Source organism: Marmota monax, unplaced genomic scaffold (assembly GCF_021218885.2).
Source record: "Marmota monax isolate L192 unplaced genomic scaffold, Marmota_monax_Labrador192_F-V1.1 WCK01_AAM20220418_F8-fsc00017, whole genome shotgun sequence".
Classification (NCBI taxonomy): Eukaryota; Metazoa; Chordata; class Mammalia; order Rodentia; family Sciuridae; genus Marmota; species Marmota monax.
In genome coordinates, this window is record NW_026695241.1 from 24,946,082 (window position 1) to 24,963,678 (window position 17,597).

At 46.5% G+C, this 17,597-nt stretch overlaps 1 protein-coding gene across 3 annotated transcripts; it reads right to left on the minus strand.

Annotated features, from left to right (window-relative positions):
• Nucleotides 1–2,048: 2,048 nt before the first annotated feature.
• Nucleotides 2,049–17,593, minus strand: Sall2 (spalt like transcription factor 2). 3 transcript variants are annotated; one of them, XM_058577781.1, is made up of 2 exons: nucleotides 17,286–17,593; nucleotides 2,049–5,505 (listed from the first exon to the last, which is right to left on the minus strand). In XM_058577781.1, exons 1-2 carry the CDS (start codon nucleotides 17,356–17,358, stop codon nucleotides 2,555–2,557), a joined length of 3,024 nt encoding a protein of 1,007 aa, XP_058433764.1. In that variant the 5' UTR covers nucleotides 17,359–17,593; the 3' UTR covers nucleotides 2,049–2,554. The 3 variants fall into 3 exon arrangements, with proteins under 3 accessions (XP_058433764.1, XP_046297037.1, XP_046297036.1); XM_046441081.2 differs by lacking the exon at nucleotides 17,286–17,593 and adding an exon at nucleotides 5,884–6,104; XM_046441080.2 differs by lacking the exon at nucleotides 17,286–17,593 and adding an exon at nucleotides 5,857–6,104.
• Between the last annotated feature and the right edge of the window lie 4 nt (nucleotides 17,594–17,597).

A 17,597-nucleotide genomic window follows, 5' to 3' on the forward strand; every position in this document is an offset into this window, starting at 1 on the left:
ATTCTGGACTATTAAGGAAATTTAAATTTCAGGTCTGGGGGAGGATAGTGTGTCCTGGGGTTTGAATCCAGGGTCCCAAACACGCTAAGCATGTCTCTACCCTGAGCTATACCTTCAGCCCAGGAAATTCAATTCTTTTTACTTTTACCCAGGAAAGTAAGATCTTAGAGACAAATCTGAACTTCACTAAAGAAAAAAAAAGAGAAAAAAAGAAAATTCATTTCACCCCCTCTGCTTTTTTTATTTTTTGGTACTACAGATTGAACCCAGAGCTTTAAGCAGCTGTAAACACCCTCGCCCCCCTCTGCCCGCTGCCTTTGTACATGCTGTGCAAGCACTGTTTAAGCTCTATCCCAACCTCTGAATTCCTAATGTTAAGAACTTTTTTTTTTAACATATTGTTTTAATTGTAGATGGACACAAAACCTTTCATTTATTTATGTGGTGCTGAGGATCGAACCCAGTGCCTCACATGTGCTAGGCAAGTACCTTATCATTGAGCTCCATCCCCAAGAATTCTTTTTTAATTGGTATGTTATTAGAGTTGGATTACTTTTTTCACCCCTTTCTGGTTACATCAGATCTCAAAGATCATAAAGTTTGAGTCATCTTGGTTCTACAGATTTACTGATTTAGACATGCTGGCCTGGAGTTTGGGAAAGCCTGACCAACAGCTTCCAACCTCCAAACAAAACAAAATAAAATTTAAAAGCCTGCTAAACTTAGGAAACCTAATCAACAACCAGAGACAGTGGGCAAATTTCTACCTTTAGAAGACATGAACTCTACAGGAAAATTATATTCACTGGAGGTTGTTTTAGGACAAGGCTGAGTAAATATTTCAACACCATATGTTCAGTTTTGGCAGGAGATGTAGGTGGGAAGGGAATCTCCATACTAGGAATGCCCATATCACACCCCTGCTGGCTAGTCATGAAATAAGGAGAAACACACAAATGTTTGATCAAAACACTTTTAATGATGGAGGGGAAGACACTAGTATCTCCCCTGTCTGCTTTCACTATGTTAGGAAGCATTGGAGCCCATTACCTCAGAGGAGAACCCTCATTCTCTCCTCAGAACTCCTGTTCCCAAAAATCCTATGTTAAGAGTAAACACTACATCTCATTACAAGACAGAAAGGCAGGAAGGAATCACCTGGAGCTTGTCTCCCAAAGTCTGGGGCTCTAAGAACCAGACAGTGGCAAAGACATAAGCCCTGGTCCATGATCACGCAAACTGGGGAGGAAATGGGTTTTGAGAGGGGAAGATGAGGAAATTACAAGGGGCCAGGTAATAAAGGAGGGAGTTATCTAAAACTAGAAGCACACTAGTGCTAGGAAATCCCCCATGATTCCCCTGGTGCACTGCTGCAAACTATGTCACTAGTAGCCCAAAAAGAACTTTCATGAGAATGCTCACATTCACAAGAATGCAAGGTTCCCTCCTTTATATATATCATATCCCTTTCTTAATCAGGTAAGTTCCCAGCAAGCCCTATACTTGAGCAACATTCCTCAACTCTCCATTACTTCACAACCACCCTCACCAATAATGCTTATTAAGATACAAACTAACTTCATATTTCCCAAAATACTCTATAAGAGATCTCTTGGCAAGAAATCTGCTTGTTTCTCAACTTCAAAAATCCTTGATGACTAAGAAGTTGGAGATGTGGTGGCATACTGACCTGACAACACCTTTGCTTTAATGTGACTCTCAAAGGCTTTACTAGGAAGAGTGTTTTATGCCCTTCATCTCTCCCTACCTCCTGGGGTAAAAAATCACTAATTACTGGAACATCTTCATTGACAGCACCTTCTGAAGCAGGAGGAGAGAGAAGGAACATGCAGTTTGTTGCTTCTTTCTTCTGATGGGCTTTTTAGACACTGCCTTAAATACACGAGGCTAAAATAGGAAAGGAGGCTGTCTTCTCCTTGGCTTCTCTGGATTCCATCGTTGGGGCCACCTTCTCCACTACAGTTCCTGGACCAAACAGCACTAATGGTACTAGGTCTAAAGTGGTAACAGAGATGGAGGTGGAACTCCAGGGCTTTGTGAGCAGGCCATGTGACTGGAAAGCTCTGCACTGGTTGCAGAAAGTATGGAACCCACCCCCGCCATCACCAGCTAGGCAGAAGGTCCTGGGACAAGAAATCCTGGAGAGAATCCTGGTCATCAGTGAGGAGTAGCACTCCAGAGACAGCTGCCAGCCCCTTTGGGCTGGGCTGCAATTCCAAAGAGTGCTTAGGTGCACCTGCCAGAGGAAAAGGGAGAGGGAAAAGGAGAAGCTCCCCTTGAGAATGTGAAGCCTTACATAACCTATTTTCCTCAGGTAAAAGAATGAAGAGGGAAGAAAAATTCTTTAGGGGACCATCCCCTGGTAAGCACAATAATTTCCAAGCTCAGGGACTAGAGAAAAGCCACTAGAGACACCGATGTAAGAACTTAGAGCAAAAAGATGAAATAAGGGCTCATAAATCTTGGAGGTCCTTCTACGGAGCTCACAGTTTCTGTTCCCTAGATCAAAGGGAAGCAGGTACAGAAAACAGGCTCATGGGATTGTGGGGTCATCCTTTCGAGGGAAGGGGGAGAGCCCTGGAGAAGTGATGGAAGGTGAACAGCCAGGGACCAAGGAAAGAGCAGCAATATTCTGAGGGCCATGGGGAGCAAAGGGTTGTACCTGGTGGTGAGCCAACAGCATATGCTTCTTGAGGGTAGCCCTCTCAAGGAAGCCCTGCCTGCAGAAAATGCAAGTGAAGAGCGGCCCCTCCTTGGGGTGTGTCTTCTGATGCTCCTCCAGAGCTGCCTGGATGGGAAAGGTCTGGCCACACACTTCACAGGTCTTTCTGCCACTGCTCTCTCCTGGCTCCTTTCTCCCAGCTTCCTGCAAGCTCAGCTCCTCCACCAAGGGGGTGCCAGTGCCTTCTCTTTCTGGATTGAGTGGTGTTTCAGGGCTTGAGCTCCTCTCTGGTTTACCCACCTCTTCCATGCCTCCTGAAACGTCACTGCTGCCCTGCTCCATTGGCTGGGGTTGATCCAGGCAATCAGGTGGAGGCGGAGGTGGAGGTAGAGAAGACTGTTGATTTGCTTTCTCATTACTGTCTATCTCCTTCCCAGCTGTGGCTGCTGCGGCCATTGACCCCACCTCCTCCTCTGCCCCAGATGCCTCTTCTGAGTCACCTCGCACTGATATTGCTTTCTCACCTCCACTTTCTGAGCCTCTTCCTGCTAAGGAATCTTCATCAGTCACATCTTCCTCTTCTTCCTCATCCTCATCCTCTTCCTCAGATAATTCCTCTTCCAGTGATGGCTGCTGTGACTGCTGCTGGGGGAAGCTTCCCACCGCAGAGACTGCAGATTGCTCAGAGCCATTCTCCTGGGCAGCTCCTCCACCCTCTGGGAGTGTAGTACTACCATTGGGGATCTGGCCCCCCAGATGCATCCGAACATGCTGCTGCAGAGTGACAGCATTAGTGAACTTCTTCTGGCAGATGGGGCAGGAGTTCTGGGCCCGGGCAGCTGGACTGGCCTTATGGCCGACGAAATGTGCACGCAGATTACCCCTGGTGGAGAAGGCTCTGCCACACACTTTGCATTTAAAGGGCCGCTCACCTCCATGTTGACCATAGTGCAGGCGTAGAGCTCGGGGACAGCTCAGCACCCGGAGGCAGATGACACACTGGTTAGGTCCAGAAGAGGCTGAGGATGAAGGTGCAGGGGCAGAGGTGGTGGGGGCCCCTGATGGAGTAGAGGCTACTGCTACAGCTCCTTGTCGGTCAATCTTTTCTACCAGCTGCTGCAGCTTGGATGTCTCAGAGGGTGAGGCCCCCAGGGGCTCTAGCACATAGGGGAAGGGGAAGCTGCCAGTGGATTTGAAGTGGTTGGTAAGCAGTGCCCAGCTTGGTAGCGAAGTTACCAGCTTACTTAGCTGCATGCGGGTTGCAGTGCCACTTTCTGCCACTCCACTGATGGCTGAGCCCTCACTCCCTGGGGGAGTGTTTTCATCAACTTTACTCTTGGGCTCCACTGCTTTCATGAGCACAAACTTATTGAAAGCAGGGAGCCCGGGAGCTGTGGCAGTCCCTGCCCCAGTGGAGAGCAGCGTGAGGCTCTCTGTGGCACTGAGTGCTGTGGTGGAGGCCACCAGAGGCTTGCGTTCCATACCTCCACTTGGCGTGGCTGCCTCCTCCTCAGCCTTCTCTGGTGGTACAGACATACCATAGGGTAGGCCGCTGCTGGTGATGACGTAGTCGAGGTGCTCTGGCACTGGATGTGGGTTCATCTGCACATGTGGGTACTTCTCGCGATGCCTATGGAAATGCACTTTGAGGTTCCCACGGGTGGTAAAGCGGTTGCCACAGACATTGCACTTATAGGGCCTCTCACCGGTGTGGGAGCGGAGGTGGATCTGCAGGGCACTGTCACTGCCAAATACTTTGGCACAGAAGCGGCATTTGTGCCTTCCACCTGGTTTCTCCAAGGGACCCATCACTTCCCCATAGCCCAGCTCACCACTTCCGTTCTTTGGCTTCAAGAGCCCTGGGGAGGCAGTGGCCTCAAGGCCTCGGGCTGCCCCAAGACATTGTGCTGCCAGTAGTCCTGTGGTGCCTGGGAATGCCAGATGAGGTGAGGCAATCAGCTGATCTGCGCTGCCTGGAAGGGCAGGGGAGGGGGCAGGGGCAGGCTTGTGGTTTCGCCCAACCCCTCCAGCAGAGAAGGGATGCTGTGCCCCCAGTGGGTGGTAAAGGTGAAAGAAAGCCTGCTTGGGAGTTTCTGCCCCTGAGGAGGAGGAGGAGGAAGAGGATGAAGGTGCCAGTGTCTTGCCAGTTTGAACAGGCTTGATGGGGCTGAAGAGGGGTAGTAGGGGTTTGGTGGAGGAGGCAGTTCCTGTCCCAGGTAGCTCTGAGGGACTGGCAGGGGCACCTACGGACTGGCCTAAGGAGCCAAGCAGCAGCACCTGCCGGCAGATTTGCTCAGTCATCTGCATCTGATGGATTTGCCGCTGCTGCAGCACACGCAGCTCTTCCAAGATCAGAGGAATGTTCAAGTGGCCGCTGCCTACACCTGGGGGTGGAGGGGGAGGTGGTGGAGGGGGGGGTGCAGGAGTGGATTCTGGAGGTAATGGGGTTGCTCCCAGCTTGGGACTGGCCAAGATTAGGCCCCCACCTCCCCCAGCCGCTGTACCTGTGGCAGCGACCAGGAAATGCCCCGAAGTCTCCTCTCCTCTCCGCTCTGGGCCCCAGGTGGGATCAGTCTGCCCAGAGGACCCGGATTCTGGAGGATTGCTGTTCTCTGTGTCCATGACTTGGGGACTGCTGTGACCTTCAGGCCGGGGTTCAGAGGAGGCATTAGAGTTGTTGGGGTTCTCTTGGCCCCCAATTATCACCATTACAGGAGGTTCAGTAGAACATGCGTTCTGATGGGAGAGGAATTCAGTTGGATCCGTGAATTGTGCGCAGCATTTGGCACAGACTTGGGGGTGGTCCTCCTCGCTAGCATCACCTGGGAAGAGGACAAGAAGAGAGCGTGGGTGGTGCGTTGGGTTGGCTAAACAGAGGCTCTAATTAACAACAGAGCCGCAAGTTGGGGGTGGGGAGATGAGCTCACTATTTAAGCCACGCATAAGGCTAGAGCTCAGTCTTGAACCTCGTGAAGAGATTCACCCGAGTAAGAGGGGGGGGGGTGGTCACGCACACTCCACTCCCTCCTCCGTCACCTCACCCCCCCCCCCAACACCCCTTTCTTGGCCCTGGGGAGGGGGAATGGGTGTGAGGACTGCAACCTATGGAGAGAATTATGCCTGTATCCCGCCCACCTGAAGTCCTTACCCCCGCGCGTCCCCTCCCTCCTCACCTCTGCCGGAGCCTGGCCCTACCGCACCTCCGAGCTCCGCAGGTTCCCCGCAGGGCCCCCCAAGACGAGAGCTCCTCCCGGCTTCGTGCGCCATGGTTGTCGGGGAAGCGGAGGGCCGGACGGGGTGGGAGACAATGGGTATCACGATTGAGGAAGCGACCGTGGCCGCCGGGGCTGCGGCAGGCTCTGCACCCAGCGGCCCAGACTGCGGAGATGGAGATCGGCGGCGGCGGCGGGGGCTGGGAGCAGCGGCGGAGGGGGAGGGGAGCGAGGAGGCGCGGAGGAGGGGAGGAGCTGGAGCGAGAAAGCTGGGAGAGGGGAGAGGGGAGATGGGGGAGGAGAGTTTGTGGGGAGGAGCTGCTGGGGAGGGAAGCGAGAGCCGGAGACGCGAGCCACAGTACTTAGGGGGTTGTGGGGGCAGGAGCCCTGAGCTTCAGAGGGTTTCCCGAGGCTTATTGTCAGGTGCTGTGAGGTACGGTGGGGGTCCACCTTTCCTTATCCTCTGCCAGCTCCCCCTCGTTCCCAGATGCCTTTGCCCAGGCCCGCCCCCCCCCACCTCCGCCTAAGCTCAAGGGGCACAGTGGGAAACGTAGCCCTGCTCAATAGAGCAAGGCGATAGGCTTCTCTTATTTTTCTTTGGATAAAGGATCCGCAGAGCCTGGAAAACGTGGCTTCCAGAGAAAGGGTAGTCTCATCTTCTTAGGGGTCTCAGGGCCAGAGGGGGAGGAGGAGCCCCAAACGTCCTCCTCATCAGCAACCCCCCCCCTCGTACTCCCAAGTTTTGCCCCTCACTTCCATTCTCACACTACCTCCCCCCCCCCAATCCCTCTCCACAAAAGAAGTTTCACTTGGTGAGAGGTTGCAAGGTAGAATTTCCAAGGAAGTCATTTTAGGTCTTCTGTCTGTGGAATACGAAGCCCCTTCACTCTCTTCCCCTCCTCCCCCAGAATAATAGCTGAATGCAAACTACTGTTCAGACCACCGGGCCAACACCTAATTTATAAAGTTCATGCTTATTTAAGAAGCCGGTCTTCTATTTAGTACCTTCATCTCTACTCTCTGTCCCCTATGTTCTCTTTCAACACTTGCACACTGTCCCTATAACCGACAGTGGGTTTGAGGAGATTGCCTGCAGAGGCCTACCGAGACCCACCCAGCTGGGGGGGAGGGGAACTTCTCCTGAAACAATGGAGAAAATGCAGTAGGAGCTACCAGGCAGCCTCTCCTAAATCCGTTTCCCCCCAACAACCTGGTTTGAATGCCTGGACCTGACTGACACCTGCTCTGGCCCATGGAGGTGCCTCACATTCAGCAAGAGGTTAGGTAGGGCTAAATAAGATGAGTCTTTTATTATTATTTTTTTTTATATTTATTTTTTAGTATTTGGCGGACACAACATCTTTGTTTGTATGTGGTGCTGAGGATCGAACCTGGGCCGCACGCATGCCAGGCGAGCGCGCTACCGCTTGAGCCACATCCCCAGCCCCTAAATAAGATGAGTCTTGGGCCAGGTAGTCTGCATTCCCTTTCTGCCTTGAAATGAGTCCTAAAGGTTTTCTAATTCCTAAAACACTATTTAACATTTGATTTTTGTTGTTGTTGTTATTTGTTTTGGGTACCAGGGATGGAACTCAGGGGCGCTTAATCACGGAGCCACATCCCCAGCCCTTTTTGGGATTTTATTTAGAGACAGGTTCTTGCTGATTTGCATAGGACCTCAATAAATTGCTGAGGCTGACTGAACTCAAGATCTTCCTGTCTCAGCCTCCAGAGCAGGAGCAGCTTAGATTAGAGGCGCATGCCACCACACCAGCCCACTATTTTACATTTGAGAAGTATTGACATAATTTCTGCTACTTCTAGTAATCCCAGATGGGGAGGGGTGCTCAGGCCAGTCTCAGCAATTTAGCAAGATCCAGTCTCTCAAAAAATAAATGCAGCTCAGTGGTAGAACACCCATGGGATCACTCCCCAGTAACACACACACAAAGTAATCACAGGTCCTTGGTTTTGTGGTTTGCTTGGGCATCAGTAAACTCACCTTGCCTGGGTGGTAAACTGAGGCCATGCTATGCCACTATTTCCCTTTTTTTGTTGTTGTTATTTGTTTTTGTTTTTATTAGAGTCGTATAAATAGTAGTTCATCCCAAAAAACTCACACATCCAAGGAAATCCATTTCAGTTCATGATCCTCCCTATTCTCTCCTGACCTGCCCCTCATTCTCCTTTCTCTACTTGACTTCTTTTCCTTCATCTATTTACCATTTCCCTTTTTGTAAAGTGGTAGTAGTATAACCAGCCTGTCTTTCTTTTCCTCTTTTTTTTTTTTTTTTTCTGGTGCTAGAAAATGAACCCAGGCCTTGCATCAAGCACTCAACCACTGAACTATATCCCAATATCCCCCCCTCCCTTTTTTTTTTTTTTTTTTTTTTTTTGGTGGTCTGGGTATTAAACTCAGTACCTTGAGCATGCTAGGAAGAACTTTAGGAATGGCTCAGCCACACCCCCAGCCCTTATATGGGCCTTATTAAGTTTGGAGAGTCCTAAATATTATGGATTAGAGAGCTAACATTGTCAATGCAAAATAATCAAATTAACCTAAAACACACATATACTAAAATGAGATGTTTTTTGTATTGTTTATTAATTTTTTTCTCTGTGCTAGGGATTGAATCCAGGACCTCATGAATGCTTGGCAAGCATTCTACCACTGAGCTACACCACCATCCCCAACCTTATTAATTTCTGAGTTAAGATATTGGTTAATATTGGCATATGTCAGGGATAAGGAGTCATTGGGAGGAGAGCTGATACAACCCAATTAAAATATTAATAACATCCACTGTATTTTCAACATAAATTTTGCCTGTCTTTACAAACTGAAACCATCTTACAATCAATTATATTTTGAAACTTCAGGTAACCTTAAGGATCTTAGCATTTTGAATCACAGCTCTGAAACAGGTGGGTTCTCTACTTGCAGACCTGGCCCTTCCAAATAAGGAAGAAAGGGTCTGTTTTAATTACAGAAAGTCACAGCTTAATACAATGTGGTTTATTTTTACAGATAAGGAAATTGAAGCTCTGAGAGGTTAAGTGACTTTTCCAAGTTCACACAGTAACTCACTGAAGCAGGCATTCACAATTCTGACTCCTATCCAGTGCTTTCTCAAGCACATCACATTGTGTGGCTAGAGAAAGGGCCCTGTGTGGCTCCTACCTGCCATTTGCTCTCTGGCCTGAGTAAGGGAGAGGGAATCAGATGGAGACTTTCTACTGAGCATTTGTTAATTAGCATGGAACATTTGATATCCAGTTACTGTTTTGTCAAATCTTCTGACAAGAAAAGAAATTCTTTTCTTTTCATCTTCTCCTGGGAAACACTGTCCCCTTTTTTACTCTTTAATGAAACGTGCTTTCTGATGCGAAATTTGATCTGCACTCTTCTTTAAGGTAAATTTAGCCCCTGGTGAAAGGTGACAGATCAACAGCCACCTGTAAGAGGAACCCTCCACTTCTCAGCACTTTACACTCACTGTAGATCCTGAAAGGGGGACAGGATTCTTATGCAGACATGAATAAAGTCACAAACACAGGAACAAACTAAGCTGGTTATGGTGTCCCTAGATAGCAGATAAAGTGAGGTCACATCAGAGTCTAGGGTAGATATAGAATTAAGACCTGGACATGCTTGTTTAAATTTACAAAGAGCAGAAATGACAAAGGGAAAGGAAACCAGGTGGCTTCCCCCTCTAAACTTGGTGCCCCATCACACTGAGGCTTTAGGCTTGGGAGAGAATGGTTAGGGGGAACAAAGAGAAAAATAGGTGGGTTGTGTGTGGAAGTGTAGCAAGCATATTTGAACAGTGGTTCTCAAACTATTGGACATTGTAGCAATTATAATTCAAACATAATTCAATTATAATTCAAAATTACCCTGAGCTTTTAAGAATTCTGATGTTCAGGCCATGCCCTAAACTAAATTAAGTAAGAATCCCTAAGGGTTAGATCCAGGGATTAGTATTTTTGAAAAGCTCCTCAGTGATTCCAGTGTACAAGTAAGGGGCTGGAAGTGTAGCTCAGTGGTATAATACTTGCTTAGCATGAGGGAAGGCCTGGGTTCAATCCCCAGCACCAAAGAAACAAAAACAAAAACAAAGACAGAAGCAAAGAAGCAAAATAATGTACATATAGCCAAGGATGAGAACTACAGTATTAGAGGACTATCCTTCCCTTCAAACCTTCCACCTTGTTCCTCACAAACTAAACCTAATCAAAATTGGAATAGAGGCAAAAAAGGAGCTGCTCAGTGGCAAATTTTCCCCTCAGGCTCCCTTTCTACTCTGTCCACAATCATACTTAAGCTTTTTTGTGTCCTTTCCTGGTGAAAAAAAAAATCTGAATTTGATGAAACAAAATTCTATTTAAAAAAATAGAATTTGATATAATTTACATCTAACTATGAATCTAAGCAACTGTATTGCTTTTCCCAGGGCATGTTCATCTTCAATATTTATTTCTTTTAAAATTTTAGTTAAGGGATGGGATTGTGGTTCAGAGGTAGAGAACTCGGCAAGCACGTGAGGCCCTGAGTTCAATCCTCAGCACCACATAAAAAATAAATAAATAAAACAAAGGTATTATTGTGTCTAACTACAACTAAAAAAAAAATTAGTTGAGTCATCTTTCTTTTTTTTTTGTACTAGGGATTTAACCTAGGAATGATATTCCACTGAGCTACATCCCCAGGCCTTTTGTTTGTATGTTTATTTAATTTTTTTTGGTACCAGGGGGCGCCTAACCACTTAGCCACATCTCCATCTCCAGCCCTTTTTATTTTTAATTTTGAGACAGGGTCTCACTATGTTCCTTAGGACTTTGAACTTGCCATCCCCCTGCCTCAGCTTTCCAAGCCACTGTGGTTACAGGTGAGCTCCACTGTGCCCAGCTAAGCCATATCTTTAGTTGTAAGATGAAAAGTTACAGAGTTAGAGCATCATTCAGCTACAAAGGAAGCAAAGCATATTATGTAAGCACCTGCCTAAACTTACTTGTTTTTAACATTGGACCAACACTAATTGGTAGCTTCCATAATTTATTATTATTATTATTATTATTATTTTGGCATCAGGGATTGAACTCAGGGGCACTCAAACACTGAGCCACATACCCAGCCCTATTTTGTATTTTATTTAGGCACAGGGTCTCACCGAGTTGCTTAGCACCTCAAGTTGCTGAGGCTGGCTTTGAACTCACAATCCTCCAGTCTCAACCTCTCCAGCGGCTGGGATTACAGGCGTGCATCACTGCATCTGGTATATACATTAATTTTTGTAACTGTTGCAAGATTACATCTCAGAATGTCCCCTCTTCTCTTCCTCACTTCTCTCCCCTAAATGCGCCGCCGCCACACGGTCCTTTGCCAAACCAAATTAGGGCACCCAAATCTACTAATGCACCTATGCCTGTGCAACACAGTAGACAAAGAGAGACAATGATTTGTGCACTTGGTGTTAAGTGAGGAAAATATACTTATTTCCAGATTTGGAATATAGTAGGTTAAATTTTTAAAGGGTCTCACTGGCCAGGAGCAGTAGCGCAAGCCTATAATCTCAGCGGCTCTGGGAAGCTAAGACTGGAGGATCAAAGCCAGCCCCAGCAATGACAAGGTGCTAACCAACTCAATGAGACCCTCTCTCTAAATAAAATTCAAAAATAGGCATAGGGATGTGGCTCAGTGGCTAAGAGCCCCTAAGTTTAATCCATGGTATCAAAGGAAAAAAAAAGGGGGTGGGTTCATTGGACATTTTTCTGAAATCAAAGGACTAAACATACCATTTTGGGAGTTGGAAGGGGTGTTAGAGAGCTGAACCTTTCATTTAGCACAATGATTTAGACCTCAGTTGAAGTTCTAGCTTTAAACGTTTTTCATCTTTGTGATCTTGGGAAAATATCTTAATCTCTCTAAAACTTGGATTTCTCTTCTTTAAATTTAGATATAGGGGATAACAGCCATAAGGAATAAACTAGAAGAATGTAAAAATGGCCTAGCATAGTACCTGAAGGCTCCACAAATATTAATCATAAATGTTATGATACATACTGCAAGGTGAATAAACTTTGAAAACATTACGCTAAATGAAATAAACCAATGTGTGGTTGGTTTATTCACTTTGATTGAGCCAACGGACTCAATCAAATAGTATGTGATTCCATTTATATAAGGTACCTAGAATTAGTAAATTCATAGAAACAGGAAAATAGAAGCTGGGTACAGTAGTGCATGCCTGTAATCCCAGTGGCTCAGGAAGCTGAGGCAGGAGGATCCTGAGTTCAAATCTAGCCTCAGCAATGGCAAGGTACTAAGCAACTCAGTGAGACCCTGTCTCTAAATAAAATACAACATAGGGCTGGGGATGTGGCTCAGTGGTAGAGTGCCCCTGAGTTCAATCCCGAGTACCAAAAAAAGAAAGAAAATAGAATAGAGGCTACTAGGGACTGCAGGAGGGGAGAACAGTGATCTGTTGTTTACTAGGTACAGAGTTTCTGTTTGATGATGAAAAATTCTGAAAAATAGATAGTAATGGTTACTTAACATGGGGAATATACTTAATATATCTGAATTATATGCTTAAAATGGCTGAGCATAGTGTTACACGCCTATGATCCCAGTGGCTTGGGAGGCTGAGGCAGAAGGATCGCAAGTTGAAAGTTAGCCTCAGCAATTTAGTGAAGCCTAAGCAGCTAAGCAAGACCCTATCTCAAAATAAGAAAAAGAACAAGACTGGGGATGTGGCTCAGTTGTTAAGTGCCCTTGAGTTCAATCCCTGGTACCAAAAAAGAAACAAAGAGGGGGCTTGGGGTATAGCACAGTTGGTAGAGTGTTTGCCTTACATGCACAAAGCCCTGGGTTCAATCTCCAGCCCTGCTACCAAAAAAAAAAAAAAAAAAAAACACAGAAAGAAAAATGGTTAAAATGATACATTTTGTTATCTATATTTTACCACAGCTGATTACAGACATGCCACTGCCCAGCTTCTTTTTCTTTATTTAGTGCCCTATCCAGGACTGAGTTGGTTTTTTGTTATAGTTGTTGTTTGGGTTTTTTGTTTTGTTTTGTTTTGGTACCAGGGACTAAACACAGGGGTGTTCAACCAGGAGTCACATCCCCAGCCCTTTTTTTTTTTTTTTGTGGTGCTAAAGATTGAACCCAGGGCCTTGTGCATGTGAGGCAAGCACTCTACCAACTGAGCTATATCCCTAGCACCCTAGCCCTTTTTATATTTTATTTAGAGACAGGGTCTCGCTAAGTTACTTAGGGCCTTGTTAAATGGCTGAGGCTGGCTTTGAACCCAAGTTCCTCCTGCCTCAGCCTCTTGAGTTGCTGGGATTACAGGAGTGAGTCACCATGCCCTGCCCGAGTTGCATTTTTTTGTTTGTTTGTTTGTTTTGTTTTGTGGGGGTGGTGGTACCAGGGATTGAATTCAGGGGCACAGCATCACTGAGCCACATCCCCAGCCCTATTTTGTATTTTATTTGGAGACAGAGTCTCACTGAGTTGCTTAGTGCCTTGCTTTTTGCTGAGGCTGGCTTTTTTTGGGGGGTGGGGGGGAGTTTACCAGGGATTGAACTCAAGGACACTCAACCAGTGAGCCACATCCCCAGCCCTATTTTGTATTTTATTTAGAGACAGGGTCTCACTGAGTTGTTTAGTGTCTTGCCATTGCTGAGGCTGGCTTTGAACTCATGATCCTCCTACCTCAGCCTCTGGAGCCACTGGGATTTCAGATGTGCATGCGAGCATGACTGCCCTGGACTGAGCTGCTTCCTGTCTACTGAAAAATGTGTTCTTTCTGATCCCTACTCTGAGGAAGGGTGAGAGGGGACCTGCAGCTGAACATCCCAAGGGGCTCAATGCCTAAAAGATGAAACTCTACTTCTAGATGTAAAAATAAAGAGAACAGAGACCTTAAAACTCTATTTTTGCCTTCTTTGCCTTTTGCTGTTCTTGCTGTCTGCCAACTTCCATCTCAAGTATTTCTTTCTCTCCCTCTAGATCTCTTTGGCTGTTGTCCTGGTTTCTCCTTCTCACTAAATATCTGGGTTTCTGATAGCTTTCTTTATTTCCCAGATGTACTAGTTTGCAGTTTCCCCAGTTACATCTTTTATGTTCTCTAATTCAGATTTCTAGACTCTGCAGGGGAAAGTCCCCCCCCCCGCCCCCCGCCCCTAGAGTTTTTAGTAAACTGACTATTTCCTGCTCATCACTTTTGTGCAATAACTATTAGGTTTTGGTGCTCTGGTCAGGAAGCTGAGCAAACACAGGGTTGGAAAACAGGTTTTTCTGACTGTTTCTTGGTGTTCTCCTAGGTCACTGCAAACATAAGTTTTAAAAATACTTAACAAAAGCTCAGCATTTGCTTCTTATGTGGTAAACTTTGCTTAAAAGAGGGCAACAAGCCCGCAGGGTGGCACATATCTAAAATTTAGGCTGGGGCAGAAGAATGCAAAATTCAAGGACATAGAGCGCTGGCTTAGTATGTACTTGGGTTCAATTCAATCCCCAGTATGGCATGGCAGGTTGGGGGGAAGGTTAAATCCAGCCTCAGTAATTTAGTGAGACTCTCAGCAACTTAATGAGACCCTGTTTCACATTAAAATTTGAAAAGGCTGGGGATACAGTTCAGCAGTGTGTCCCTGAGTTAAATCCCCAGTACCACACCACCTCACCCCCCCCCAAAAAAAAAAAAAAAGAAAAAGAAAGGGGGGAAAAAGACTCCAGAGAACATTTGTGGCACTTTCTAGGCTACTAAATAAATGTTTGGTGATGCTCACAATGATGACCATAATTTAACACATATGCCAAAGGATATATAGTGTGTTCTGGACTAAGTCCTGAATTAAGTACTCAAGATGCACCCCCCCACCACCACCATTATATTCTTTGATGGTGCAGGGAATCAAACCCTGGGCTGCCTGCATGCCAGGCAAGTGCTATACCATTGAGCTTTGCTTCCAGCTCCCTTCCTTTCTAATTTTGGGCCATGCTTTGGGGCAGAAAAGCAAATAATTATCAAGGATTCTTTGTAGATCCTGTCTACAATAAGGAGGGAAAGGGGAATTTATACATTATAAGCTTATGTGAGCAAGGAATTTAGTGAGCCACCCCAAATTGCTAATGAGACCCAATGAAACTTCTGGTCATGAAAGTAGCCTAGGTAAGATCTTTTGCTCTCAGGGGGAACTCTGATGAGAAAACCCTTAGAAGTTCTCAAGGCTGAGCTCAAAGGCAAAATTTCAAATGAAATTTGTTGCTTCCATTGGGTTCAAGCCTCTAGTCTTCCTATGAGAATGGCACTGTAGCAGCATTCTCATGCCCCAGGTGTCTATAGCCCCAAGTGGGGGCTACATTTCAAGGGGCTTGAGAATCCATTGAAGGCAGTTGCTAAAGATACCTTTTAACTCCCTCACAGAAGACTCTTCCTCAGCTGTGGTATGGGGAATGGGTGAGCAGATGGGAGGAAGGGATGGGAGGAGGATGCCTCATAGGGGTTGGGGGTGTGTGTTCAGCTTAGTTCTACAATTGAAGCAGCAGGGGAGCAGGGCTGTGAGGCAGCTCTGAGGCTCCAGGGGAAGTCTCCTGTAGAGCACTAGGAGGAAACATCCGGCCTATAGCAGCATTAAGGAGGGCTAATGTGTCTCAGGAGGGAAGGATGCCACCACCATAGAACCTCTAAATATGGGCACAGTGGGATCCAGCAAAGCAATGACTTGGGAGGATGTGTCTTACCCCAAACTTTAACGCTTCTGTCAAGGTTGTTTCAAGCACTGATTTGACCTGAAGTCATTTTTCACTAGGGGTGGAAAGGCAAGTTTAATCCATGATTAGTTTTAATCACTACAAATACACTATCCTAGATCTTTCATGGCACATGTCTCAGAAAGAAATACTGAAGTTTCCCAAGAAGTTCCTGGTCATGTTTCAACACTTGCCAGAAGTATCACTGCACTCATAAAATGATAATAACAATACTCACATGCATTAAATGCTTAATTATGTTAGGTGCTTTGCTAAGCACTTATTTATCCTGGGTATTTCCCAAAACAACAACAACAACAAAAAAAAAAACTTTACACATACTAACTCATTTTAATTCTTACAATCTAATGAGGTGGCTAGGATACTCATCTTTATAGATGAAGAAACTGAGGCACAGAGAGGTAAAGCAAACCAAGTAAGGTTGCACAACTAACCAAGTGATGGAGTCAGGATTCAGCAAAAAAACAATCCTGAAACCTGGTTTCAGCGACCTTGTGTCTACTCCTATACTACATTATTGAGTATATCAACTATTTGCTAATAGTTGATCTCTGAGCCAGGACTTTTAGACTTTCAGTGTGCACACACACATGTAGCCTGACAAGTATGTTCAAAAATTGCTTGATCCTAAGAATTACCTGCACTCTTGCAACAATGACCCTTGATCAGATCTATTCACAATCAAACAAGTTTGGAAAATCCCGATTTACTGGAGTGAGCACATCTGCCCCGAGCATCTGGAAATCTAAATTTTTGTCCTGACGATGCCTTCACTGTCTCTTAGGCTTTAAAAAATGTTAGTTCTTAAAACCTTCCTCACTCTATTATCTGCTTCTCACTTCCTGAAATGTTATAAGAATACATATAATTTTGCCCCTCAGGAATTCTGTTGCTCAAAAAACATACAGGGATATCCTTGTAAAATGATTGCATATATTAGCAGGTGTGTTATCTTGGATGTTTTTTGGTTTGTTTTTAAATTTGACCACCCTTGTAACACAAATCGCATGCAAACCTGTTGGCCAACCTCCCCTCCAGATGACACGGATAAACGCCCCAAACCAGGCTGCATTCTGACCGACATTAGCTCTCTCCCTCTGGGAGCTCTGATCTGCTCTCAGGCTCAGCCCAACAATGAGAAACTTTTTTCTCTTGTCTCTCAGGGGAACCTTCACGTTTATCCAATTCATTCTCTTGCAACCCAACTCCCCAGAAAAAAAAAAAAAAAGACGGGGGGGGGGAATCCCACCCCTAAGAGACTGGTCTTCAGGTCTGAGGACGTTACTTAGCAACGGCACAAAGACCAGTGAGCAAAGGGGGACGTGGGGAGAAAACTCTTGGGTGGGGAGACAGAGCCAGTTTGAAAACTCCATTTCATCCAGAGAAAAACAAGGAAAACACAAACAGAATGAATCCCGAGGAAAGCCAAGGGGGGCTTTTCCCCAGCGCAGGTCAGCTCCTCACTCTCTGCATCTCAACTCTTCCACACCCCCAACGACCCAGTCCTCCCCGCCCCAGTTTCGCCCATGGCCCAAGTGCCCTCCCTTTGCCCTGGCCTGACCCACGCAGGGTGGGACTCGGGGGCCCCCCACCGCTCCCCGGCACCCACCGTTCTCAGACGCGCTGGGACCTTCGCAGTCCGAGATTAACTGTTGGGGTTTCCGCTGCTTTCGCCGAGACATTCCCGGGTAGAGAGAGGTGGGAGAGGGAGGGGCAATGCACTTAGTCTCCACCGGGGTGACCTGGTCCGATCTCCTCCCCGGGTGGGTCTGAAGCCTACGGACGCCTCTCCCCCAGTGCAAACCACTGTGAAGCAGAGATGTTCCCCCTTCCCAGAGACAGACAGACTCTGATTCCCGGTTCCGACTCTCTCTCTTTCTCTCTCAATCTCTGCAAGTCTTTAAAGGGGAGACGCCCCCTT